Genomic DNA, 26,147 nt, shown 5'->3' on the forward strand with positions numbered 1-26,147 from the left:
GGTCTCCATATTGGAAGAGAAGGTTCAAGGTCTGGAGCAACAGGTATCGACCCTGAATTGCATAAGACAAACTGAAGATTTCCTGGACAGACGTCAGGATATGCTTCTACAGACACAACGTTCTGAAGATTCAGAGCAGGCTGCGCAGCGGGGACAGGAGGACGGTGAAGAAATTTGGCAGCATGTGACCTCCAGAAAAAGAAAGGGGAGCATCCATGTACCAGCAATGCAGATACAGGTAAGCAACCGTTTTCATGTTCTCTCCACAGGTACTAATGCGGAGAGTGGACTAGATGATACATCTGAGGGAAGGGAACAGAAGGAGACTCCACCGATTGCAAGGCATGAGATGCACTGTGCTAGGGATGGGGGTTCCACAACCACTGCTCCCAAGAGAAGGAGGCGGGTGGTGGTGATTGGGGACTCTCTCCTCAGGGGGACTGAGTCATCTATCTGTTGCCCCGATCAGGAAAACCGAGAAGTCTGCTGCTTGCCAGGAGCTAGGATTCACGATGTGACAGAGAGACTGCCAAGACTCATCAAGCCCTCGGATCGCTACCCCTTCCTGCTTCTCCACGTGGACACCAATGATACTGCCAAGAATGACCTCGAGCGGATCACTGCAGACTACTGGGTTTGAAGGATAAAGGAGTTTGAGGTGCAAGTGGTGTTTTCGTCTATCCTCCCGTGAAAGGAAAAGGCCTGGGTAGAGACCGTCGAATCGTGGAAGTCAACGAGTGGCTACGCAGGTGGTGTCGGAGAGAAGGCTTTGGATTCTTTGACCATGGGATGGTGTTCCAAGAAGGAGTGGTGCTAGGCAGAGATGGGCTCCACCCTAACAAAGAGAGGGAACAGCATCTTCGCAAGCAGGCTGGCTAACCTAGTGAGGAGGGCTTTAAACTAGGTTCACCGGGGGAAGGAGACCAAAGCCCTGAGGTAAGTGGGGAAGTGGGATACCTGGAGGAAGCACGAGCAGGAGCATGTGAGAGGGCAGGGCTCCTACCTCATACTGAGAAAGAGGGACGATCAGCAAGTTATCTCAAGTGCCTATACACAAATGCAAGAAGCCTGGGAAACAAGCAGGGAGAACTGGAAGTCCTGGCACAGTCAAGGAATTATGATATGATTGGAATAACAGAGACTTGGTGGGATAACTCACATGACTGGAGTACTGTCATGGGTGGATATAAACTGTTCAGGAAGGACAGGCAGGGCAGAAAAGGTGGGGAAGTTGCATTGTATGTAAGGGAGCAGTATGACTGCTCAGAGCTCAAGTATGAAACTGCAGAAAAACCTGAGAGTCTCTGGATTAAGTTTAGAAGCGTGAGCAACAAGGGCGATGTCGTGGTGGGAGTCTGCTATAGACCACCGGACCAGGGGGATGAGGTGGACGAGGCTTTCTTCTGGCAACTCATGGAAATTACTAGATCGCAGGCCCTGGTTCTCATGGGAGACTTCAATCACCCTGATATCTGCTGGGAGAGCAATACAGCAGTGCACAGACAATCCAGGAAGTTTCTCGAAAGTGTAGGGGACAATTTCCTGGTGCAAGCGCTGGACGAACCAACTAGGGGCAGAGCTCTTCTTGACCTGCTGCTCACAAACCGGGAAGAATTAGTAGGGGAAGCAAAAGTGGATGGGAACCTGGGAAGCAGTGACCATGAGATGGTCAAGTTCAGGATCCTGACACAGGGAAGAAAGGAGAGCAGCAGAATATGGACCCTGGACTTCAGAAAAGCAGACTTTGACTCCATCAGGGAACTGATGGGCAGGATCCCCTGGGAGAATAACATGAGGGGGAAAGGAGTCCAGGAGAGCTGGCTGTATTTTAAAGAATCCTTCTTGAGGTTACAGGGACAAACCATCCCGATGTGTAGAAAGAATAGTAAATATGGCAGGCGACCAGCTTGGCTTAACAGTGAAATCCTTGCTGATCTTAAACACAAAAAAGAAGCTTACAAGAAGTGGAAGATTGGACAAATGACCAGGGAAGAGTATAAAATATTGCTCAGGCATGCAGGAGTGAAATCAGGAAGGCCAAATCACACCTGGAGTTGCAGCTAGCAAGAGATGTTAAGAGTAACAAGAAGGGTTTCTTCAGGTATGTTAGCAACAAGAAGAAAGTCAAGGAAAGCGTGGGCCCCTTCCTGAATGAGGGAGGCAACCTAGTGACAGAGAATGTGGAAAAAGCGAATGTACTCAATGCTTTTTTTGCCTCTGTCTTCACGAACAAGGTCAGCTCCCAGACTACTGCACTGGGCAGCACAGCATGGGGAGGAGGTGACCAGCCCTCTGTGGAGAAAGGAGTGGTTCGGGACTATATAGAAAATCTGGACGATCACAAGTCCATGGGGCCGGATGCATTGCATCCAAGAGTGCTGAAGGAGTTGGCGGATGTGATTGCAGAGCCATTGCCATTATCTTTGAAAACTCTTGGCGATTGGGGGAGATCCCGGACGACTGGAAAAAGGCTAATGTAGTGCCCATCTTTAAAAAAGGGAAGGAGGAGGATCCTGGGAACTACAGGCCGGTCAGCCTCACCTTAGTCCCTGGAAAAATCATGGAGCAGGTCCTCAAGGAAACAATTCTGAAGCACTTAGAGGAGAGGAAAGTGATCAGGAACAGTCAGCATGGATTCACCAAGGACAAGTCATGCCTGACTAATCTAATCTGGACGTGTTGTTCCTTGACTTTAGCAAAGCTTTTGACACGGTCTCCCACAGTATTCTTGTCAGCAAGTCAAAGAAGTATGGGCTAGATGAATGGACCATAAGGTGGATAGAAAGCTGGCTAGATTGTCGGGCTCAACGGGTAGTGATCAATGGCTCCATGTCTAGTTGGCAGCCAGTATCAAGTGGAGTGCCCCAAGGGTCGGTCCTTGGGCCGGCTTTGACTGAAGAATCCCATGCACCGCTACAGACTAGGGACCGAATGGCTAGGCAGCAGTTCTGCAGAAAAGGACCTAGGGGTTACAGTGGACGAGAAGCTGGATATGAGTCAACAGTGTGCTCTCGTTGCCAAGAAGGCCCAATGGCATTTTGGGATGTATAAGAAGGGACATTGCCAGCAGATTGAGGGACGTGATCGTTCCTCTCTATTCGACATCGGTGAGGCCTCATCTGGAGTACTGTGTCCAGTTTTGGGCCCCACACTACAAGAAAGATGTGGAAAAATTGGAAAATGTCCAGCGGAGGGCAACAAAAATGATTAGGGGACTGGAACACATGACTTATGAGGAGAGGCTGAGGGAACTGGGATTGTTTAGTCTGCAGAAGAGAAGAATGAGGGGGGATTTGATAGCTGCTTTCAACTACCTGAAAGGGGGTTCCAAAGAGGATGGCTCTGGACTGTTCTCAGTAGTAGCAGATGACAGAACAAGGAGTAATGGTCTCAAGTTGCAGTGGGGGAGGTTTAGGTTGGATATTAGGAAAAACTTTTTCACTAGGAGGGTGGTGAAACACTGGAATGGGTTACCTAGGGAGGTGGTGGAATCTCCTTCCTTAGAAGTTTTTAAGGTCAGGCTTGACAAAGCCCTGGCTGGGATGATTTAGTTGGGGATTGGTCCTGCTTTGAGCAGGGGGTTGGACTAGATGACCTCCTGAGGTCCCTTCCAACCCTGATATTCTATGATTCTTTAAAATACAGCCAGTTCTCCCAGCTCCTTTCCCTCTCATATTAGCCTCCCGAGGGATCCTGCCCATCAGTTTCCTGAGGGAGTCAAAGTCTGCTTTTCTGAAGTCCAAGGTCCGTTTTCTGCTGCTCTCCTTTCTTCAGGATCCTGAACTCTACTATTTCATGGTGACTGCTGCCCAGGTTGCCTCCCACTTCTACTTCTACTTCTCCTACCAATTCTTCCCTGTTTGTGAGCAACGGGACAAGAGGAACACAGCCCCTAATTGAGAGCATTCACTAATTTCTAAGGAATCAGAACTGAATCTGGAGGTGGCGGGGGAGGGGAGCCTCTGTATCTGATACCCAGTGCTGTGGAGCAGAAGAGAGTCAAGCCAGACTTAGGAAGCAGAAGTTCCAGTCCTACATCTCTGGCCAGCCACCTCACTTTGCACCTGGGATTACAATGGGATAGAGACTAAGGGCAAGTCTACACCCAAAATCCTGCATGGGTGCAGCTGTACCACTGTAGCGTTTTATCGAAGATGCTCTAAACCGAATTAATACACCTGAGTGACATAGTTATACCGATATAGGTCTGTAGTGTAAGACCAGACCTAAGTATTATTCTACACTCCTTCAGTGTAAAGAGCTTAGCTGAAGTAGTGTCTAAAACTTTCCACCTTAATACACAGCTAAGAATTCCTTGAAATACAAAAATTCCATAACTGTACTGTGAAAGCCCCTGCAGCTTGCAGGAGAAAAAAAATACTTTAAAAGCAAAGTAATGCAATAAGAAACTTAGGTAGGATGAGCCCATTGTTTTTGTAGCTGACAGTGAACATTCAACTGAACAAAATGTGAAATGCTCCCTGATTTGTATTCTGGTTAGTTTCACTGCACAATGTATGAACTACAGAACCGCCCTGTGTTTTAATAGTACCTTTCTTGCTTTTGTTAGGGAGCGGTAAGAGTAGAGTTTAGTTTAGTTTATTGTGTTGGGGAGGCCTTCCTCAGGCTAGAGAACATACTTGTTAATTTGGGCTTTTTCTGCAGAAAATGTCTGTCTTCTCATAAAGCTTTTCAAATGGGTACATTTTTATTTAACTTGGGTTCCAAGGCCGTGAACCACAAAAATACCTAATTCCTCTTTTTAGGCACTGTGATCCACTAAACTCCTGCTCAGCTGCCACCTAACCCTGTAGGTGCCTAAAGTTGTTCAGCACCTATGTTTCTGCCTCTGAACATTGCAGCCTTGCTTTAGGCCCCAGGACGATTCACAAACTGGGGAAGACAGGCTTTTGTCTGCCTAAGTGACATGCAGCAGCACAGTCTGGTAGGCATACTCAGACGCCACCTGCCAGGTTGGGCCCTTTAGGAGAGTCTACACAGAACAACTGAGGAGGCAGAGCTCCCTCACAACTTTTAGTCTTGTGGTTAGGATACTGACCCAGGATGTCAGAGACCCCCAGCTCAAGTCCCCCCTCCACCTGAGGGGGAGAAGGGATTTCAACAAGGGTCTGTACCCTCTCAAGTGACTGCCGTAACCACTAGGCTATGTGATATTCTGATGTGAGTCTCCCTCACATTCTCCTATTGAAGTTGTTCCACTTCAAATAATTGACTAATTAAATATTAACTGTGTTAGAGAAAGAGTTAAAGTGAATCTTTAGTCTATTGGTTAGGGCACTCACCTGAGGGATGGCAGTGCCCTGTTCAGAAGGGGGACTATGAATTGCAGGTCTCCCATATCCTGAGTGAATACCCTAACCACTGGTCTAAAGGAGGTCTGCCTTTCCCCTCCTGCCCCCCAGGTATTTTGTTTCTGGCCTCACATGTGACTTAGGTGGCCAAAAGCCTCTCCCCTGCAGTTTGTGGATCACAAGCAGAGATAGGTGCTTATCTCTGAGATGGGGAGGGACTTAACACTGGCTAGCTTAGGTGACTCCCTACCTAGGGTGCTGACTTTGTGGTTCACAGTTTAAGGTGCCTCTCTCTCTCTCCCCATTCATCAGGAGCCTAGGTGCCTAACTCAGGCTTCATGACACTGAGCATCACAGCACCTAACTATAGGTGCCAAGAAAATCACAGGAGGAACACTGCTCCCCAAAGCATGAGTCCCTATGTGGGTCTGCGCCCAAGTGACTAATAGGCTCTATCATTAGGAAGAGTTTGGTGGATTACTAATGTTCTGTGAACCACGGCTTGAGAATAACTGATCTACTGAAATATTAGTGATCAGATACGGTCATGGAATTTTTCATGTATCGTTATTGTTCATATCATTAATTATTGGAAGATATTATGCCAGTAGCATAATAACTTGATTAACATTTTGGCATATGGTTCACAAATCCAATACTGAACAGATTTTGAACCAAGAAGATGGATGGAGTGACCAGCCATATTACAATTACATCAATATAACAGGGTGCAAAAAAGAACTAGATAAATTCATGGAGGATAGGTCCATCAATGGCGTCCCTAGCTTCTGTTTGCCAGAAACTGGGAATGAACGACAGGGGATGGATCACTTGATGATTACCTGTTCTGTTCATTCCCTCTGGGGCACCTGGCACTGGCCACTGTTGGAAGACCAGATACTGGGATAGATGGACCTTTGGTCTGACCCAGTAGGGCCATTCTTATGTTCAAGCAGGGAATAACATTCCTGAGCATAATGTCTTCTTTTTAGCAAGGCTGTTTTTGCTAAATCTACAAGATTAAGATCTTGCAGCCAAAGTAATTTTAACACAGGGCGGCAAGGCTCAGGCGGGTTCAAGCTTCAGTCCCCACTTCTGGGGTCATGTAATAATGTTTATTGTCAGAAGGGGGTTGCAGTGCAATAAAGTTTGAGAATCCCTGATCTACTCTGATCTCCTTTACAATCCAGCCATCAGATTTCACCCTATTCTCTCTGTATGGAGCCCATCAACCTGTGTTTGACTAAAGCATATCTTCCAGAAGTGCATCCACTCTTGATCTGAAAACATCACAGATGGAGAATGGGATCCACCACTTCCCTTGGCTGTTTGTTCCAATTGTTTATTACCTTCACTGTTAAAAATTTGTGTCTTATTCCTAAACTGAATTTGTCAGGCTTCAGATTCCAGCCATTGATTCTTTTGCTTTTCTCCGATAGGTCAAAGAATCTTTAGAACCTGGTACTCCAGCCCTCAAAAGAATTTCTGTAGGTTTTTTCTGCACCCTCTCCAATTTTTCTGCATCCTTTTAAAAATGTGGACATAAGAAGTGGATGCAGTATTAACTCACCACTTTAGGTGCCTACGTACAATATATAAGTGCCACTGAGATCGTCAGAATCCCTGCTCAGCTGCCACCTAACTCTGTAGACACCTAAATTCCCGAGGTGCCTAAGTTTCCACCAATGGGCATGTGCAAAACTACCTAACTGAAACAGACCCTATAGCCTGGGGGTTAAGATAGTCAACTGGGATGTGGGAGAATCAGGTTCACTCTTGCAGGGTGTTTGTTTGTTTGTTCATTCTTCGGCGGGGCAGTTTATTGTCCTAAGTTTAGAGTATATTTGTTAGGTATTTCTGGCTCTCACACTCCCTCTTTAAACCTTGAGTTTGTAGTGCCTTTGCCTTTTAAACCCTCCCCTTGCATCATTAATTAACGCTGTCCTGGCTGTTCCTGCAATTCAGATAAGCTTTCCTATCCATAAGATGCAAGGCATCCCATTCATACAGACTCCTCCCCCACTGGAATGTGGCCCAATGTACCACATCATCAAAACTTCAACTTCACGCCAGTCACATAGCCAGTGATTCACTGCCAGTATTTTCTGCCTTTTCTTGCTCACAGGACTGGCAGGACCTCTGAGAAGATTGGACTTTCTTCTTCAGCTCCCTTCCAAGATCTCTGAAGTCTTCAACAATCAGTGTAGTCCCACATGATGCTGGAACACTGGTTTCAATGTGTGTCTTCAACAGCAGAGATTTGCCAGGTGACTTCAGAATCCCATCCAATCTTTCCGTAACATCTCACGTCTTAGCTCCTGTTGTCCTTGTGTCCCTTTCTAAAGCCTCTGTCCACTCTTCTTAACACAGACTCACCGCTGACAATTGCTTGTCATCTTAGGCATCTTTGGGGTATAAAGCAAGCAGCAATCCATAGTGCATCCCCTATGGTTTTCTGTTCCATTCTCATAAGAACGGCCACACTGGGTCAGACCAAAGGTCCATCTAGCCCAGTATCCTGTCTTCTGACAGTGGCCAGGGCCAGGTGCCCCCGAGGGAATGAAGAGAACAGGGAACCATCAAGTTATCAATCCCCTGTCGGCCGTTCCCAGCTTCTGGCAAAAAAAGGCTAGGGACACCTTCCCTGCCTATCCTGGCTAATCATCCCCAGGTGATTCTTCAGAGACATTCTAGGTAGTCGCCTCACTATCATCTGCATTTTACAGATGGGAAATTGAGGCACTGAGCAACTAAGAGACTTGCCCAGTACCTTACAGGATGTTTGTGGCAGAGCCAGAATTGAACCAGTGTCTCCGACAGGCCAGGCTAAGTGGATCATCCTTCCTAACTACTGGATCATCCTTCCTCTCTGGTGGGGAATTGCAAAAGGAGATTCCCTATATCATGTGGACCACATAAGGACAGGGCACAACCACCATTCCTGTGAGTATCTATACAGGAAGAAGGTATCAAATAATGGAAGACTCTTTCATTTGTCAGACTGACTGAGGCATAATGAGACCCATTAGCTGGCAGTTGAAGTTAGAAAAAGTCAGACTGGAATGAAGATGCAGTGTTTTAACAGTGAGGATAATTATTAACTGGAATAGCTTCCTAATATATTTGAAAAAAGAAAAGGAGTACTTGTGGCACCTTAGAGACTAACCAATTTATTTGAGCATGAGCTTTCGTGAGCTACAGCTCACTTCATCGGATGCATACCGTGGAAACTGCAGCAGACTTTATATATACACAGAGAATATGAAACAATACCTCCTCCCACCCAACTGTACTGGTGGTAATAGCTTATCTAAAGTGACCTGATGATCACTTTAGATAAGCTATTACCAGCAGGACAGTGGGGTGGGAGGAGGTATTGTTTCATATTCTCTGTGTATATATAAAGTCTGCTGCAGTTTCCACGGTATGCATCCGATGAAGTGAGCTGTAGCTCACGAAAGCTCATGCTCAAATAAATTGGTTAGTCTCTAAGGTGCCACAAGTACTCCTTTTCTTTTTGCGAATACAGACTAACACGGCTGTTACTCTGAAACCTAATATATTTGAGAGAGTCTCCACCACTTGGAGCCTTTACTTGAAAACTGTATGTCTTTCTTAAAGTTATGCTCCAGCTCAACCATGAGTAATTATGATGGATGAAAGAATCACTGGGTGAAAATCTGCGACCTGTGTTCTGCAGGAGATCAGACTAGATGATCAACTTGTGGCCTTGGAATGTATGATCAGGGACCACTCAGTCCTTGCTCCCTCCTGGTAACAGCTCAGCAAGAAAGGGACAATGCCATAGCCCCACCCTTCAACATACCAGCCTGTGAAGTGGGCACCCATACCAGGAAAAGCACCCTACTTCACCCTAACATGTGCCCCCGCCCCAGTCTGCACCGAATAGTCCCATAAGAGGCACCATCTATCCCAGTGCTCCTCCTAAGGTAATACAGCTGCTCTTCCCTACACAGAGCACCACGCAGAGTGTGCAACTGAGCCCTGTAGATTTATTTTGATTATTCCTCACTTTTCCTCCCATTTGTTTATCTTGCTTGAAATGCTTTGAATTAAGGAGAATTTAATTCAGTGGGGCAGAGATAACACACACACAGTGTTTCAACCTTCACTTCCCAAAACAGATTACAATAATAAATTCACAGATTTTAAGGCAAGAAGAGACCATTATGATAGAATCATAGACTATTAGGCTTGGAAGGGACCTCAGGAGGTTATCTAGTCCAAACCCCTGCTCAAAGCAGGACCAATCCCCAACTAAATCATCCCAGCCAGGGCTTTATCAAGCCTGACCTTAAAAACCTCTAAGGAAGGAGATTCCATCACCTCCCTAGGTAACCCATTCCAGTGCTTCACCACCCCCCTAGTGAAAAAGTTTTTCCTAATATCCAACCTAAACCTCCCCCACTGCAACTTGAGACCATTACTCCTTGTTCTGTCATCTGCTACCACTGAGAACAGTCTAGAGCCATCCTTTTTGGAACCCCCTTTCAGGTTGTTGAAAGCAGCTATCAAATCCCCCCTCATTCTTCTCTTCTGCAGACTAAATAATCCTAGTTCCCTCAGCCTCTCCTCATAAATCATGTGCTCCAGCCCACTAATCATTTTTGTGGCCCTCCGCTGGACGTTTTCCAATTTTTCCACATCCTTCTTGTAGTGTGGGGCCCAAAACTGGACACAGTACTCCAGATGAGGCCTCACCAATGTCGAATAAAGGGAAATGATCACGTCCCTCGATCTGCTGGCAATGTCCCTACTTATACAGCCCAAAATGCCGTTAGCCTTCTTGGCAACAAGGGCACATTGTTGACTCATATCCAGCTTCTCGTCCACTGTAACCCCTAGGTCCTTTTCTGCAGAACTACTGCCTAGACATTCACTCCCTAGTCTGTAGCAGTGCAGGACTCTGCACTTGTCCTTGTTGAACCTCATCAGATTTCTTTCTTTCTCATCAGATTTCAGATACTCAGGTCTGACTTCTCACAGGCCACAGAATTCCACCAAATGATAGCTGCATAGAGCCCATAAGTTCTGGTTGAATGAGAGAGAATCTTTTACAAGTCATCTGATCTTGACATTTAGACTAAGCTGTTTCCACCTACGAGATGGAAAGGGGAACGAACTTTCATTTAAAAAATGTATATTTCTCGACCTCATGGCTATGAAGGAAACCACATTGGAACAATGTATAGACTGAAGTAGCATAAAGCAGGAGGCTGAGCTACCCCACGGGGCAAACTTATTATCTAAAACAAGTTTGGTTCTGATTATGTGCTCATCCATGTGCAAAAACAAAATGAAGCCAGGCCCTACCCCAAAGAGCTACCAATCCAAAAGGCAATGATGTAGTTACAATGAAGCTTATTCCTACCTGTCAGGATTGTCTGAGGCACAGACAGAGTCGATGAGCCCCACATCCAGGGTTCCCTTCATAGGGGGAGAGACAGACATTTATCAACAATGTACATCCTAAAGCAGAAACATTTTCCTTCCTCATAAAAATCAAGAACCAAAGCTTTGCTTCTAAATTCCATCAGCTTTAATACAAGTGAGTCAATGAGAGAGAGGAAGTGGGATATGAGACAGACTTCTATGTTCTGCAGACAGAAAGGTGATGCAGAACTCCACATAGGAGCTGTGATGGTCAGTCAGCATTATGAAGCTCTGGGAAAACTGCATCTCCACCTCCCAGTCTCAGAACAAACAAAATATATTGGTATTCTCTTCATACAAATCTCCTCCCCCTGTATTTATTGTACTCCAAACCCTGTATGGCCTCCCCAAACCAACCAGGACCATCATCAATGATGCAACCTACTTTGCCCCACTCAAACTGCCAGAGATTCCTTGTCTCTGAACGATTCATCCCTGCTCTGCCCCTTCTTAAACCAGTTTTGAAGCCTGCCCGTCTGTAAATCATTAACTGTTCTGCCCATGGAACTGTGCATAGCTTACTTACACTGTTCAGGAACTACGTCAATGCTGAGTTGGAAATACCTGCGCAAGATTGACTTAACAATAATGGCTCTAAACATCCAACTTGCCAGGAACCTGGTCGACTAGTAACTCACCACGGCATTCTTCGGATTTGCCTGTTCATCTTGCATTTCCCTCAGCTGTTGGGCTGTGGCACTGTGCACTCGGCTCAGGACATTAAACCAACCACTGACAATCAGAACAAAACCAAGATTAGGATTTATGCAGTGAAACTAGATTCCAGAAGATGATCAGAAGATTGAGAATGAAACAGAAACCCACCATCCGATGGAAGAATTATTTCACTCACTTCTTTCCTATAACACTCCAAAAGTGCCTCAGCCCTCTGATCCTGATGGAAGCACAACTTTTTCCCAACTGTCCATTTATCCCTGGAATATCTACATATGCTCCTAGATACCTGGCCTCACCAATCCCTTGGAAGCTGCTCCTATACAGTCCATCTCCATATTGCCCGTATGAGGAACCAGAAATGGGTTATATGATGCACACCTGTCAGTGGACTTGGGAGAGGTTTCAGCAATGGGAAGGCAAGACAGGTTGGGATTAATTCCAGAAAAGACTTCTGACCTGCCTCAACTCCCAGAAACCTTCTTGGACTAGCTCCCTTATCTGACCTGCATATAAACCCTAAAATCAGACTGTTTCCAACTGGTCAGTTTTATGATTTAATGGAAAAGGAAGGATATGAAGTTACTTGGCTGTGACAAGGATTCTTGTTCCAGACACAAGTCTTGACACTGACTCAGTCCTGGAGAACCAGCAGAGAGCCCATCCTACTCTAACTTCAGCTAAGAAGCATTTGGGTTTTGTAGAGAGGTCACTAACAGAAGCTCTAAAATGACAATGATTTGCCCTTTCTATTGCAGGTGCTTTCCTCTTCCTCGGAATGGATGCTGCTATGGTGAGGCCAGGGGCTGACATTTAATACTTATTTCTGCCATCAGGCCAGGATTCAGGCCAGGCCCAGTCATTCTCTGGGTTTACATTGCTGAAGTTTTATCAGATGACTCTGAAGACTCTGATAAATTACAACTTTCACTCCGACCCCTGGATAAAACAAATTCCCTCGCAGGTTGCCTCAGTCATTTACAGAAACCATGAATGGCTGGTATTGTTCACCTTGGATTTTATTTAATAAATAAATCAGCTAATAGACATTCCAGTTATAATAAGTGTTGCATGAAAAAAAACCTGTTCTTATCAAAAAGTCATGCTTAACTTAGGCCATATTATAGAAGCAAAAGGTAATGTATACTCTCAAGAAAGAGAGCAGTGGTGGAACAATGGGCAGAAGAAAGGAAGTTCCATGACTACATGAACACAGACTAAATTTCCATCTCATTTCTGGGGATGGGGAGTCCACAGATGATATTTGTTGTTAGAGAAGTATGTAATGAAGCTCAGAAACAAATCCCTTCTCATCCCAGCAGAGGAAAGTTAATGGACTTTCCAGGGAAGAGTTGAGATTCATTGCAGGAGCAGCATGGGAGTAACCCAGTAATGAATGAAGATGGATAATAAATTCCCTCTTGTACCTGGCATCTTCTGGTGACTCTGCTACAACGTGGTAAATTCTGTCCTCTGTCACAATATCCAGAGCATTCTCCTTCTCATGAATATCCACAATCTCCCTGTAACACAGTGAACGGTGAGACCCAGCAAGCTGAAAAACTTCCATAAGCATCACATTTACTCCGTATGACTGATTTTTCATGCTGTACCATTCACTGTAGAAAATAAATGAATGGTGTCTGGCATGTCAACACTTTTGTTGAAACACAGGAATTTCACTGGTCAATAGCAAGAATTTCTGAATCCTCCTTAAAATGGCTGTACAGCTAAACTGTACAACAGCAGAAGGCACGCATACCAATTTAATACTTTCTTTAAACCCATCAGCAAACAGAGATTTGAGTTGCCAGAAAATAAAACGGGGAGGTGGACAGGTGGAGTTAGTTACACCCGCCATGACTGCTCATTCGTTTTGTTTCTTGGAAGGGCTGTCAGTCTCAGTTAACTCAAGTGATTAACTCAAAACAAATTAACTCAAAAAAATTATTCATGATTAATCACAGTTTTAATTGCATTGTTAAACAATAATAGAATACCATTTATTTAAATATTTTTTGATATTTGGATGTAAATACCTTGCAATGCTGGCTACTACAGTGCCATGCAAATGCCTGTTCTCACAAGATCCATCCCCTATCGCCTGTCTCACTTTCAGGTGACATTGTAAATAAGAATTGGGCAGCATTATCTTCCATAAATGTAAACAAACATGTTTGTCTTAGCAATTGGCTGAACAAAAGTAGGACTGAGTGGACTTGTAGGCTCTAAAGTTTTACTTTGTTTTATTTTTTAGTGCAGTTACGTAAGAAAAAACATTTCTACATTTTTAAGTTGCACTTTCACGATAGAGATTGCACTACAGTACTTGTATGAGCTGAGTTAAAAATACCATTTCTTTTATCTTTTTTACAGTGCAAATACTGTAATAAAAATATAAAGTGAGCACTGTACACTTTTTATTCTGTCTTGTAAGTGAAATCTATATATTAGAAAATGTAGAAAACAGCCAAAAATATTTAAATAAATAGTATTCTATTATTGTTTAACAGTATGATTAAATTTGCAATTAATTGTGATTTTTTTTTATTACGTGATTAATTTTTAAAATAGTTTGACAGCACTATATCTTGGTACTCTAGGTGGAGACAGTATGAGGGTCTGATTCAATCTCTGGGTTCTACCAGTGAAAGACAGGATGCCTGGCTCTAGCAGCCAAAAATGTGCCCACAGGTTAGGGGAAGGCACAGCAATATAACTCACCCACAATCAAACTCCACTAGGAACCCTGGAGTTGTCTGGAATAGCGCTGAGGCAGATGGAGTCAGGGGTGGGGCAGAGCACATGGGTGATGTGCTGAATTAGTGCCTCTCCTGGACAACCTCTGTCAGTGGCTACTATGCAGCCTCAGCTGGAGTCTGAAGCTGCTCCCTACACTGGACAAGGAACTTGAAAATAGGGAGCAATCCTACTCCCGCAGAGACTGACTGGATGATTCAACAGGATTTTCCTTCTCTACCCTCAGATTCCTCTAACCCTATACAATATTTCTAGGCTAGTGCAACAGCCCTTATTACTAGCGATATGGACAGAGAATGTTGGAGTTCTATTGGGTTCATTCTTCTCACTCACTTTGCCCTTCTTATGTCTATTGTCCCCTTCAGTTTTTCCTCACTGTCATTCTCAAAGTACATCAACTTAGATTCTCGAAGAGCAAACCAGCGGCGCTTCCAGTTACGGCGAGACAGAGTTGACATGCCGCCTCCTTTTTTATAGAGCCAGCCTGACTTCAGGGCCTCTTGCTTAGTTCTGAACCACATGAAGGCCTCATTCTTCAGAACACACCATCGCCGTCTCCATGGGTTCATCAAACCCCCTGCAGAAAGGAAAGAGCACAAGACATTATCAAACCTGCAGCATCACGCATCTCCCTAGTCTAATCCTTGTGTCTCAATTAGACATCTGGGCACCATTTCAGATCCGTGCCTGGCCACACATAGAAGGAATTGAGGACTGGAATAGAAACATGGCTGGGATTAGGGTTTGGCCAAAGAAAGAACAGAATCAGAGGTTGAACCAAACATGAACAGTTTCTGAGAAGTGAAAAGTGCACTCTGCTTTTGTTTTCTTGTAGAATTTGTAGAAATTCTCACTTGCTTCTCATTTTTTAATTTGCAGTTTGTCTGAAGTGCCAAGATGCTGTTACAAAGGTGCATCCTGAAGTTTCTGTGGCCTGCTTGAAACCAGGAAACCCTGAAAAGCTAGAAAAAAAGAACAAAGTTCACAAAATGTTCATTTTAAAGATGGCTGAAGAAGGACTTTATGTAATCCAAACCTTGGCACCTTCTGAGGTTCCTCCCATCACTGATTCAGGAATTCCTGCGAAGTGAAGACCAGCACCAACAATGACAACTCCTCCCCATGCATGCAGTACAAACAGTTCCTCCTTCACTCCTTCGTATTTCTGTTCCAGAGTGCACACGCTGCTTTCCCAAATTTGCAAAACAGATGGATGTTCACCACACTATGCTCTTGCTCTGTTGTTTACACTGCCACCATATCCTACAATGAGCACAAAACCTTGTGACTGAGCTACAGGCATGTCCTTTAGAAAGAAATACTCAATCTGAATTTAAAGACTTTGGGCCACATTCTGAAGCGGAGTTACATCATCTTTGGGCCACTCAGGTAATGCAGAAGGACTGTAACACAGCAGTAAATGCCAAGCAGAGAACTACCTAGGTTCTGCCATGGCAGTCCTCCATCAGCATGGGGGCCACTAAGGATATCTTAGGGAGAATGTGTAGACCCATTTATTACAATTGTAAGCTCAACTATGACAAGTGAGTGAAAATCCATAAAATATCACAATAACCTATATCAAGAAATGTCAGTGGGAAAAGGTGCAAAAGGGAGGCAGAATAACTAAATTAATCCAAACAAAAAGGCCTACTGATATAACTCAAGGATTGTGTTAATAGGTCTGTAAACAAAAGGAGTGTGGGACTGGAAATCAATGAATCCAAAATTGGTGTATCAACTTGGAAATTAGGCCTAATTGATTAAGAAAATAATGAAGAGATTAGCCCATCACTCCCCTTTTGGAATCCTTAAATAAAAGACTTTGTGGGGAGAATTGGGCTGTCTGGCAACAACTGCTGCCTGGGAGATGGGTGGACCAGAAGGAGCAAGCTTCACCACCAAGGCTGTCAGCATCGCCATCTCCTGGGGACCCCAGAATCCACTGTTACTCTGTTGAGCCTTTCTCATCCTGATCCTGAAAGATGTTCTGACCAGACCAGAGAGAGGGACCCATAGGACATCACAGCCTCCACGGAACACCAGTTGGCAGCAATACCCACTGCACTGGGAACCCCTGATACACAAAGCCTATCAAGGATGGGAGGGGGAGACAGAACTCAGCTGAGCTCCTGCCAGTTACTGTCCCTGGACTCACCCAGTGGCTCCAGTATCCACCCCGAAGCACCACATTGGGAAGGAGCTCCCCACACCTTATAGGGAGAAAAGAGTGCTTCCATAGGTATCCTCACCACTCACTCAGATAACAACCATCTCCTGTTGTTTACTAATATAAATAGTCCTGTAGCTGTGGGATTCTGCATAGTCTCTTTTCTAAACTGAACATTCCCAATCTTTCCTGTCTCTCTTTATCTGAAAATCTCTCTGTTACTCTAATTATTTTCTTTATTTATCTGTGGACCCCTTCTATTTCTGCTATATCATTTCTGAGTTAGAGACAACACACAAGATCACAGTATTAATTGATTCAGAGAGTTAAAGGCCAGAAAGGACCATTAGATTATCTAGTTTGACATCCTATATGTCACAGGACATTAAATTTCACCCAGTTACCTCTATATTAAGCTAATAAATTACATTACATTAAAGCAGCAGTTCTCACACTGTGGGTTGTGACCCCGAAGTGGGTCGTGACCCCATTTTAGTGGGGTTGCCAAGGCTGGCGTTAGACTTGCTGGGGTCTGGGGATGAAGCCAGAGCCTAAGCCCCACTACCCAGGGCCAAAGCCCGAGCCCCACCGCTTGGGGCTGAAACCAAAGCCTGAGGACTTCAGCCCTGGGTGGCTGGGCTCAGGCTACAGGCCCCCCGCCTGGGGCTGAAGCCCTTAGGCTTCAGCTTTGGTCCCCCCGGCCAAGCGTGGTGGGGCTCGGGTTTTGGTTTTGGCCCCAACTCCTGGGGTCAGGTAGTAATTTTTGTTGTCAGAAGGGGGTCATGGTGCAATGAAGTTTGAGAACCCCTGGATTAAAGCATCTTCCCAGAAAGGCATCCTGTCTGGATCTGAAGACATCAAGAAATGGAGAATCCACCACTTCCCTTGGTAGTTTGTTCCAATGGTTAATCACCTTCAATGTTAAAATGGTGTGTCTAATTTCTAATTTAAATTTGTCTGGATTCAGTTTCCAGCCACTGGTTCTTGTCATGTCTTTCCTCACAAGATTAGAAAGCCCTTTAGTATCCAGTATTTTTGCCCTGTGAAGAGACTTTTTACACTATAATCTAGTCACTTCTCAATCTTCCTTTTTGATAAGTGAAACAGATTGAGCTCTTCAAATATCTCATTGTAAGGCATTTTCTCTCATCCTCAAATCATTTTTTTGGTTCTTTTCTGCACCATGTCCATTTTTTCAATGTCCTTTTTAAAAAGCACACACCAGAACTGTATGCAGTGTTCCAGTACTGTCTCATCAATGCCACATACAGAGATGAAATCACCTCCTTACTCTTTCTCCTCAGTTTATACACCCAAAGAGAATATTTGCCGTTTTTGCCACAGCATTGCAGTGGGTGCTCATGTTGTGTCACTTGTCCACTACTATCCATGAATCTGTTTCAGAGTCACTGGTTTCCAGGATACAGGCCTCATTCTGTAGGTATGGCCTGCATTCCTTGTTTGTAGATGTACAGCTTTGAATTTGGCTGCACTAAAATGTATTTTGTTTCAATGGGCCCAGTTTACCAAGTGATCCAGATTGCTTGTGTATGACTGCCCGACATCATTATTCATATTCCACCAATCTTTGTGCTTTCTGCAAATTTTATCAGCAGTGATTTTAGATTTACTTTCAGATCATTGATAAAAAATGCTGAATAGCATTGGGCCAATCCCTACAGAACCTCACCCGACAAGGATTTCCTATTGACAACTACTTTGTTAGCCAGTTCTTAATCCATTTAACTTGTGCTCTATTGACAGTACATAGTGCCAATTTTTTAATCAGAAAGTTGGGTGGTACTCACTCAAACACCTTACAAAAGTCTAAGGGCTTGTCCCCACAGAGACTCAGTGCACAACACGTCAGGGTGTAAATGTACACCTCACCAGCTTGCCATGCAGTAAGGGACCATGTGGACTCTGTAAGTTTCATAGTGTGTTTTGATATATGCCTGTTTCAAAAAGCACTATGGAACTTTTAGTGCATGGTCACAAGATCCACATGACCACTTAGAGTATGTCTACAGTGCAGTTAAAAGCTGGGTCCAGCCAGCTGACTCTGGCTCATGGGGCTTGAGCTAAGGGGCTGTTTAACTGCTGTGTAGACATTCAGGCTTGGGCTGGAGCCTGGGCTCTAGGGCCCTGCAAGTTGGGAAGGTCCCAGAGCTCAGGCTGCAGCCCGAGTGTGAACACCTACACTGCAGTTCAACAGGCCCTTAGCCTGCGCCCCACAATCCTGAGTTAGTTGGCACAGGCCAACCACAGGTGTCTAACTGCAGTATAGACGTACCCTTAGTGTGTGGCAAGCCAGGGTGTAAATCTACATCTACAAAGTTCCTTTATGAACCAAACTTCTAACCTCATCAGTGAACGAAATCAGGTTCGCTTAACAATACCTGTCTTCCCCAAACACGTGTGATTAGTATTATATTGACTCAAGGATGCAGCCAATTGTTTGACTTCACATGCAGTTTGGTCTTAAAAACATTCAAGAGATCAAATTTCAAGAGATTCCCAGTGTTACTAACCATGATAATACTCCCTAACCGCACTTTGACATGTTTCCTGTTGGGCAGTTATGGAAACTGCCAGTATTATGCTCTTCCTATAATTCACCCACGTCAGGCTTCCCACAACACCGTGCAAAGCTGCAGTCAGCTCTGGCATTAGAGAATAGGAAACGTGCCCAAGTACCAACACTGAGAATGTAGGATTCAAAATGGCTATGGGAAAGTAACAAGGTATGAAGGACAAAACTGGCACAAGGAAGTGGGTTAAACGTAAACTTTAAGTGATGTGCAAAGAGTTTTGTAACTTCTAAAATCATACTATAAATACTACTAGCTGAAATGCGTATCTTAGAAGGACACTTTCCGTATAAGGTGAACAAGCTATGAAAAGGGTATGTATGTCTCTTTTTTGTATTATACTGCTTTATCTTTAGACAATGCACACAATACCCATTAATACATTCAACATATATGTTTTGACTAACAATTAACTATATTCCCATTCTTTATTAATTGAATTCCATACCAGCTTTTCCATTATTTTGCCCAAGATTAATGTCAGTCTACCTGCCTATAGTTACTCAGGTCATCCTGCTTGCCTTTTTTGACTATTGGCACAACATTAGCACTCTCCCCTTGGTCTTCCAAGATTTATTAAAAATTAACATCAATGGACCAGGGAGCTCTTTGGCCAGTTCTTTTAAGACTTCTGGGTGAAAGTTATCCAGGCCTGCTGATTTAAAAATGTTTGTCCACAGTAGATGCTATTTAACTTTGTCCATTACTAATGGACTGGAAACTACTTAATCATCCTGTTTCTTTCTAGTATGGACTTATTTTAGAACACTTCTGCCTTTTCTGCATCAGCATTAAAAATGTTACCAAGTATTTTAGATGCCAGCATCCTGGGTGATTTATAATCAGTATTATTCTTCACCTCAAAATTAAACAGAAGTTTTTGTTGGACTGTTTATAATGATGTCCAAGTCTCTTTTCTGTCTCTGACAGTTAATATTGAACCCAGCAATGCCCATGAGTAGCTAAAATTATTCCCATGCATTACCTTGCATTTATTATCACTAAATTTCATCTGCCAATGTGTTGTAGATTTACCTCACTTGGGTAGGACCTCTGATGTTTCTCACAGTCTTCTGTACTTCTGACTAACATAAACAGTGCTGCATCTTGTGTAGATTGACGGTTCACCCCATTTTAGATTCATGAGTAAACATATTAAACACCACCAATTCCAGTACAGAACACCAGGGCATCATCCACTGTTAACCATGTTGAAAAAATTGAAGTTTTCAAATAAGTTTATATCTTGGTCAAACCACACCGGAATTTCACTGGACAAGAAAAAAGCATTTCTCTGATCCTGAGGCTTTCTCTGCCAAATTTCAAGGCCCTGATGCAAACAATGGTGGTGTTAGACCTCTCACAAAAATTTACAAATATCTTTTATAATGGAAATTGTTAGCTAACTCAAATAAAGAAAAATAGAATCATAGAAATTCATCCCCCCACACTCAGGCAGGATTAAGTATACCTAGGCCACCCTGACAGGTATTTGTCTAACATGTTAAAAACCTCCAAGGATGTGGATTCCACAGCCTCCCTAGGTAACCTGTTCCTGTATTCTTACAGTTAGAAAGATTTTCCTAATAGCCAGACTAAATCTCCCTTGCTGCAAGCTAAGCCAATTACTTCTTGTCCTACCCTCAGCAAACAGAACTGATCCTCTTTATAACAATCTTTTACATATTTGAAGACTGTTACCATGTTCCCCCTCAGTGTTATGTTCTCTAAATTAAACATGCCCAATTCTTTTAACCTTTCCTCATAGGTCACGTTTCTACAACTCTTATTTTTGTTGCTCCCTCTCCAATTGTTCACATCTTTAAAGTGTGGTGTCCAAAACTGAACACAGTACTCTAGCTGAGGCTTCACTAATGCCAAGTGGAACAATTACCTTCCTTGTCTTACTTTCACCACTCCTGTTAATACATTCCAGAGCAACATTTGCCCTTTTCATACTATTCACTCATATTCAACTTGTGAGCCACTATAACCTCCCAGTCCTTTTCTGCTGTACTGCTGCCTGGCCAGTTATTTCCCATTTTGTACTCATTCATCTGGTTTTTCCTTCCTAAGCATACTACTTTGCACTGGTCTTTATTGTATTTCTATTACTATCAGCTCTCTCTATAATAAAAAGGTATAGTGGAAGTAAATCAGAATAAGGGGAGAGTCAATGAAACTGAAAGGCAGCAAATTTAAAACAGAAAAAAGGAAATACTTTTAACACAATGGATGTTACCTGTGCATCTGACTGCCACTAGATACTGTTGAGACCAACACCTTGGTGGAATTCAATAAGGGAGAAATTCTCAAAGCTGCCTTAGGGAAATAGGCACACAATGCCAACTGGAAGTTATTTGCAATTCCAGTCGGAAGTTATGTCCCTATCTCCCTTAGGCTCCCTTGAAAGTCCCAGCCTCAAAGATTGTGAATTTTTATCAATCATGGCAACATCCAAAATTACAATAGAAAGGACTACAAATGTAGAAGAGTCATTAATCCTCCAGTTTCAAGATATAAAGCATTCACTAATTGAGAGGATTAGAAAAAAACCTTCCCTTCTAGGCATGTTATTCCATAACTATCCACTTGGGGGTTTCTTGCACCTTCCTCTGAAGCAGCTGGTTCTGGCCATTGTTTTAGGGCTCATCTACACAGTGACATCCAGGAAAATTAATCTGAATTAACTGAAGGTGTGAATTTGAAATTAATTAGTTAAACTGCATTAAACCCCTGTGGGACCACATTCATTCAAAATTAAAGTGACCGTAATTTGGTTCCACTCAATTCACTTTGGAAGTGAATTAAACTAAACCAAATTAAGGCCACTTAAATTCTGAGTAACAGGGATTTAGTGCCTATGTTCTGGCAGGGGGAAGCAGCATGGGTGTGAACTTGCTTTTCCGAAGGGTCTCTACCTGGTGCTATCTCCCTGCAACCTGAAATCCTTCTTCCTCCCTGGCATTACCTCCTCTGTGGTCATGCAAGCATCCTAGAGACTATCCAGTCTTTACATATTCCACCCAATATTTTGTGCTGTTTTATCTCCCCAATGCTGTAGTTTAGTTTTACTCATCTGAACTGCAAACACCTCAATGGGCACCCTAAACTGGTGTGTATAAAAGGGTTTCACTAACAGGGATATCCACTCTAATCCCTTCTAAATCTTTCTTCTGCAGAGATTTCCCATTTTTTCTTTGCTGGCTTGGATAAAGAGACAGAAAAAATGTAAGTAGAGAAATAAACAGGAAAAATGTATGGAGAAAGGAAGGGAGAAGAAGCTGGAAGAACAAGATACTCTCAATGCTTTCATGGTATAGACTACAGTCACTTACCCTTCATATAGAGATAACTGTGAAAATAGGGTGGTCCTGAGCCATTGAAGATTGTGACCCGGCCATTGCAGAATTCTTCGTCTGTGTCTATATAAACATCCGCTTCCTCCTCACTGTCCAGAAACTAGAAAAAAAGGAAAAGATCAACTTCTCTAAGTCTAGGGCAGATGGGTACAGAACAAGGATCCAGCAGCCACATAACTAGATGTAAAACTTGAGTCAGATGCTCCCATATGTCCCTTTTACACAAAGCAAACAACTAAAATAGGGGCTTGACACCTCACCCACTAGTTCCTAAAGCCAACATACTCAGCTAGTAATGAGTTATTAAACAGAAAGGGAGCTGCCTCCAGTTACCTAAAGTGATAAACCCTCCTGCTTCTGGACATAATCGAAAATTTACTTAGTAGGATTAGAAAGATATTTTCCCTTTAGGAAGGTTCTTCCATAACTGACAATTGCAGGATTCCTTGCTCCTTCCTCCAAAGCCTCTCATACTGGCTGCTGTCAGAGACAGGATACCAGTATGGCAGTTCCTAAATTTCTATAATTGCTTCCTGATTATCAAGTAATAAGCATATCCTGGGCTAAATGAACTCTAAGGCCAAAAACACAGAATATTAAAATATGCTATTTAGCCTCTTTCCCAGCACACTGATTGGCTACTGTAAGTCTTTCTGCTTTCTTTGGGAATTGTCCTCAGAACTACAACGATATGCCCACAACAAAGAGGGCTGCCTCAATTTCTGACGTTCTGTCCCCATCCTGGTAAGAGTGTGAGAGTCCGAGGCGGCGTATTTGCTGTGGGTCTGTGCATAGACATAACTTTCAACCAATTGTCTGTGCATAGACAATTTCAAAGGCAGTAGCTTGTTAGTACACAGGGATCTGTACAATCATTGGACAGCCACTGAGACATAACAGGTCACTGTTTGTTCAAGTCTATGGTCGAATTGGCTACAAGTGGAATCTCAGCCAGAATAAAGTGCTACACACTTTCAAATCCTAATTGCTCTGTTTTGAAAAATGTTCACTCTGACCAGATGTTGAGTTTAATACTGATGAAGGCAGCCCCTTCATCCCCCCACAAATTGCACGCGCTCTCTATTCACTCCTCTCTTCTTCTCTGCCATTGCCATTCACTCTCCCTGATCTTCATTCTCACCCTTTCCCCTCTCATTCCCTCTCCCTCACTGCATTCAAAATCCGTTATTGCTGCACCTTCGCCTCTTCGTGGGCCCCTACATCTGCTGCTGTTGCCCGGCTCCTGCTGGTCTCCTGGGCTCTAGAAGGCCCTCAGGCTGGTGGGGGCAAGCACCACCCTGCCCCATCAAGCCAGAAGATAGCTACTGGGATCTTTGCTCCCACGCCCTTGGGAGGGGGAATTGAGCTGGGATCTTCATGCCCCCAACCCCCAGGCCTAGGGATAGGTGGGGATCTGCTTGGCACACTGCTTCAAGTTTAGGATCACTAGCTCTGACCTAGTGTATCTTCACTCTTGCTCTAAAACTGCAGCATGGAGGGCGAGTGGAGTCCAGATTAAAGCTTCTGCCCAGCAGCTGCACCAGAAGACTGGCTCTGTTGAGCACTACTGGAAAAATGCAACATACGGTGAACTAGCAGGGTCACCAGAAGGAACCAAGGTCCTAGAAGCTTGAGCAGCTGCTGCTGCTACTCAGGTGTGGTGGGAAGATGTAATACTTCTAACATTACATCTCTCCTAAAACTGATGGACATCAATGACAAATTCATGGAGTACTGTGCAACTTTCTAACCAGGTATGCAGTGCTGCCAGAACCCAAATTTGGTAGTGTTGAAAGCAGGAGGAGGCTGAGGGATAAGGAAACTGGAAGGCGGCAATACTGAGGGGAAATCTCAGGCAGTTTAGAAACTTGGGTGCCAGGTTAGTATTAAAGAAGGGCAAAAACAGAAGAAAGTAATTTTAAGGATATCCTGGTTATAACAGAGCATGTGATCCCCCTTTAAGGGAAGGTACTGCTAGCATGCCTTTTATTGGAGCTCAGCACTTAAGACAAGATAATTCTGAGAGATATGGGCTCCAGAGGGATTGATGGGAGGTATATTCCCACATCACATGACAGAGGAGCAATGTGACTAGAATAGGGACTATATATAAAGCAAGATCTGCTCTGGAGGTGGAGACCTGCAGACCTCTACGGGGGAGATCTGGGGTAGAGAACACTCAGCCCAGGAAAGGGACTGTGAAAAAAGGTCCTGTGGATAGGTAGGACACAGAAGGACCTGGGAGAAATAAGAAGGAAACGATCTGACGCACAGTTGGCTAGATGTGTTTTGTTGTTGTGAGGTGTGGTTTTTAGTTTTGGTGGGGTTGGGGTGTTTTGTTTTGCCTTCCTCTTAAGCATCACAGATTGGCCATCGCTAGCGATGAGACAATGGACAAGCCAGACCAGTGCTCTGAGGTGGTAGGGAATTCTCTTTCTAGATGCCTGACTGATATTTCTTGCTCCATGCTCAGAGTCAAGCTGATCACCAGATCTGGGCTTGGGAACGAATTTCCTCTCAGCTCATGCTGGCTAGGACCTTGGGATTTTTTCCCCCTTCCTCTGCAACATGAGACATGGTTCACTGCTAGGATCATCTGGGCACCTTTCATCTAATCAATTCCCTGCCATTGCAGAAGCCTTGGGCATTGATGGTGACTTAGTTTCTCCCATTCTCTTCCTGTGGCACAGTTACATTTCCTGAGGCCTGAAATGTTTTAATCTAAACTATGTGGGTTTAATAGATGGGTATCTGGGTGAAAATTATTGGCCTGTGCTATACAGAACATCACGCTAGATGATCTAAGGTTCCTTCTCATCTTAAACTCTGACTCTGAAATATAGCACTTGAGTGGGCTCGAAGCCCACTGCCGTACTAACCTTTTTTAAGAGCCCAAGGCCAAAACTTTCAGTGAGTGAGAGCAAGCACCTCTGGGTCAGAGGGTTATGGTAACATGAGCATGACCAAGCGTGTTTTAATACAGCCAAATGCAAGGTGATACATGGGAATGGGTGATGGGGAATGGATCACTCGATGGTTACCAGTTCTGTTCTTTCCCTCTGGGGCACCTGGCATTGGTCACGGTCAGAAGACAGGATACTGGGCTAGATGGACTTTTGTCTGACCCAGTATGGCCGTTCTTATGTTCTTAAGGAACAAAGAACATAGGCTGTAATTGGAGGATGAGGGAATTTATTCTCGAAAAGACTTAGGGGTCTTTGTGGATAACCAACTGAACATAAACTCCAGTGTGGTGCTGTTGTAAAAAGGGCTGGATTATAAACAGGGAACTACCAAGAAGTAGTAGGGAGGTGAAACTGCCTCTGTATACAGCACCGGTAAAGCCCCTGCTAGAAAACTGTGACCAGTTCTATTGTCTTCATTTTAACAAGCATGTTAAAGAATAGAGAAGGCTCAAGTAAGAGCTGCAAGAATTATTGAAGATCTGGAAAACCCACCTTACAATAAAAGGCTTTTCAAAGAACTAAAACTAATGTATTACAGAGTAGGTAAGAAGCAATTTGATCACGATCTAAGAACCTACACAAAGATAAGGTATCTGACATAATGGGGTCCTTTGATAAAAACATCATAACAAGGTCCAAGGGCTGGAAGTTGAATTTGGAAAAATTCAAACTGGAAATGTGATGCAATGTTTAAAAAGTGTATGTAATGAATCACTGGAACAGAATAGCATGGGAAGTGGTAAATCAATCTTCATCTGGAGTCCTTAAATAGAGACTGAATATTTTTCTAACAGATATGATGTAGTTCAACCACAAGACACTGGTCTCAACAGTGTCACTTATCTATCTAAGGCATC

The 26,147-nt window shown here is 43.8% G+C and overlaps 1 protein-coding gene across 1 annotated transcript in view; it reads right to left on the minus strand.

Annotated features, from left to right (window-relative positions):
• The window catches only part of LOC140895349 (unconventional myosin-X-like), a 275,404-nt gene that overhangs the window by 52,726 nt on the left and 196,531 nt on the right, over nt 1–26,147 (minus strand). Inside the window, exons 26-30 of the mRNA XM_073304794.1 lie at nt 22,301–22,424; nt 14,535–14,778; nt 12,869–12,964; nt 11,405–11,498; nt 10,705–10,760 (exon numbers count right to left, since the gene is read on the minus strand). Coding sequence (XP_073160895.1) covers nt 10,705–10,760; nt 11,405–11,498; nt 12,869–12,964; nt 14,535–14,778; nt 22,301–22,424 — 614 coding nt within the window. The remainder of the gene's footprint in view (nt 1–10,704; nt 10,761–11,404; nt 11,499–12,868; nt 12,965–14,534; nt 14,779–22,300; nt 22,425–26,147) is intronic.

This window comes from Lepidochelys kempii, chromosome 11 (assembly GCF_965140265.1).
Source record: "Lepidochelys kempii isolate rLepKem1 chromosome 11, rLepKem1.hap2, whole genome shotgun sequence".
In the NCBI taxonomy this organism is placed as follows: domain Eukaryota; kingdom Metazoa; phylum Chordata; order Testudines; family Cheloniidae; genus Lepidochelys; species Lepidochelys kempii.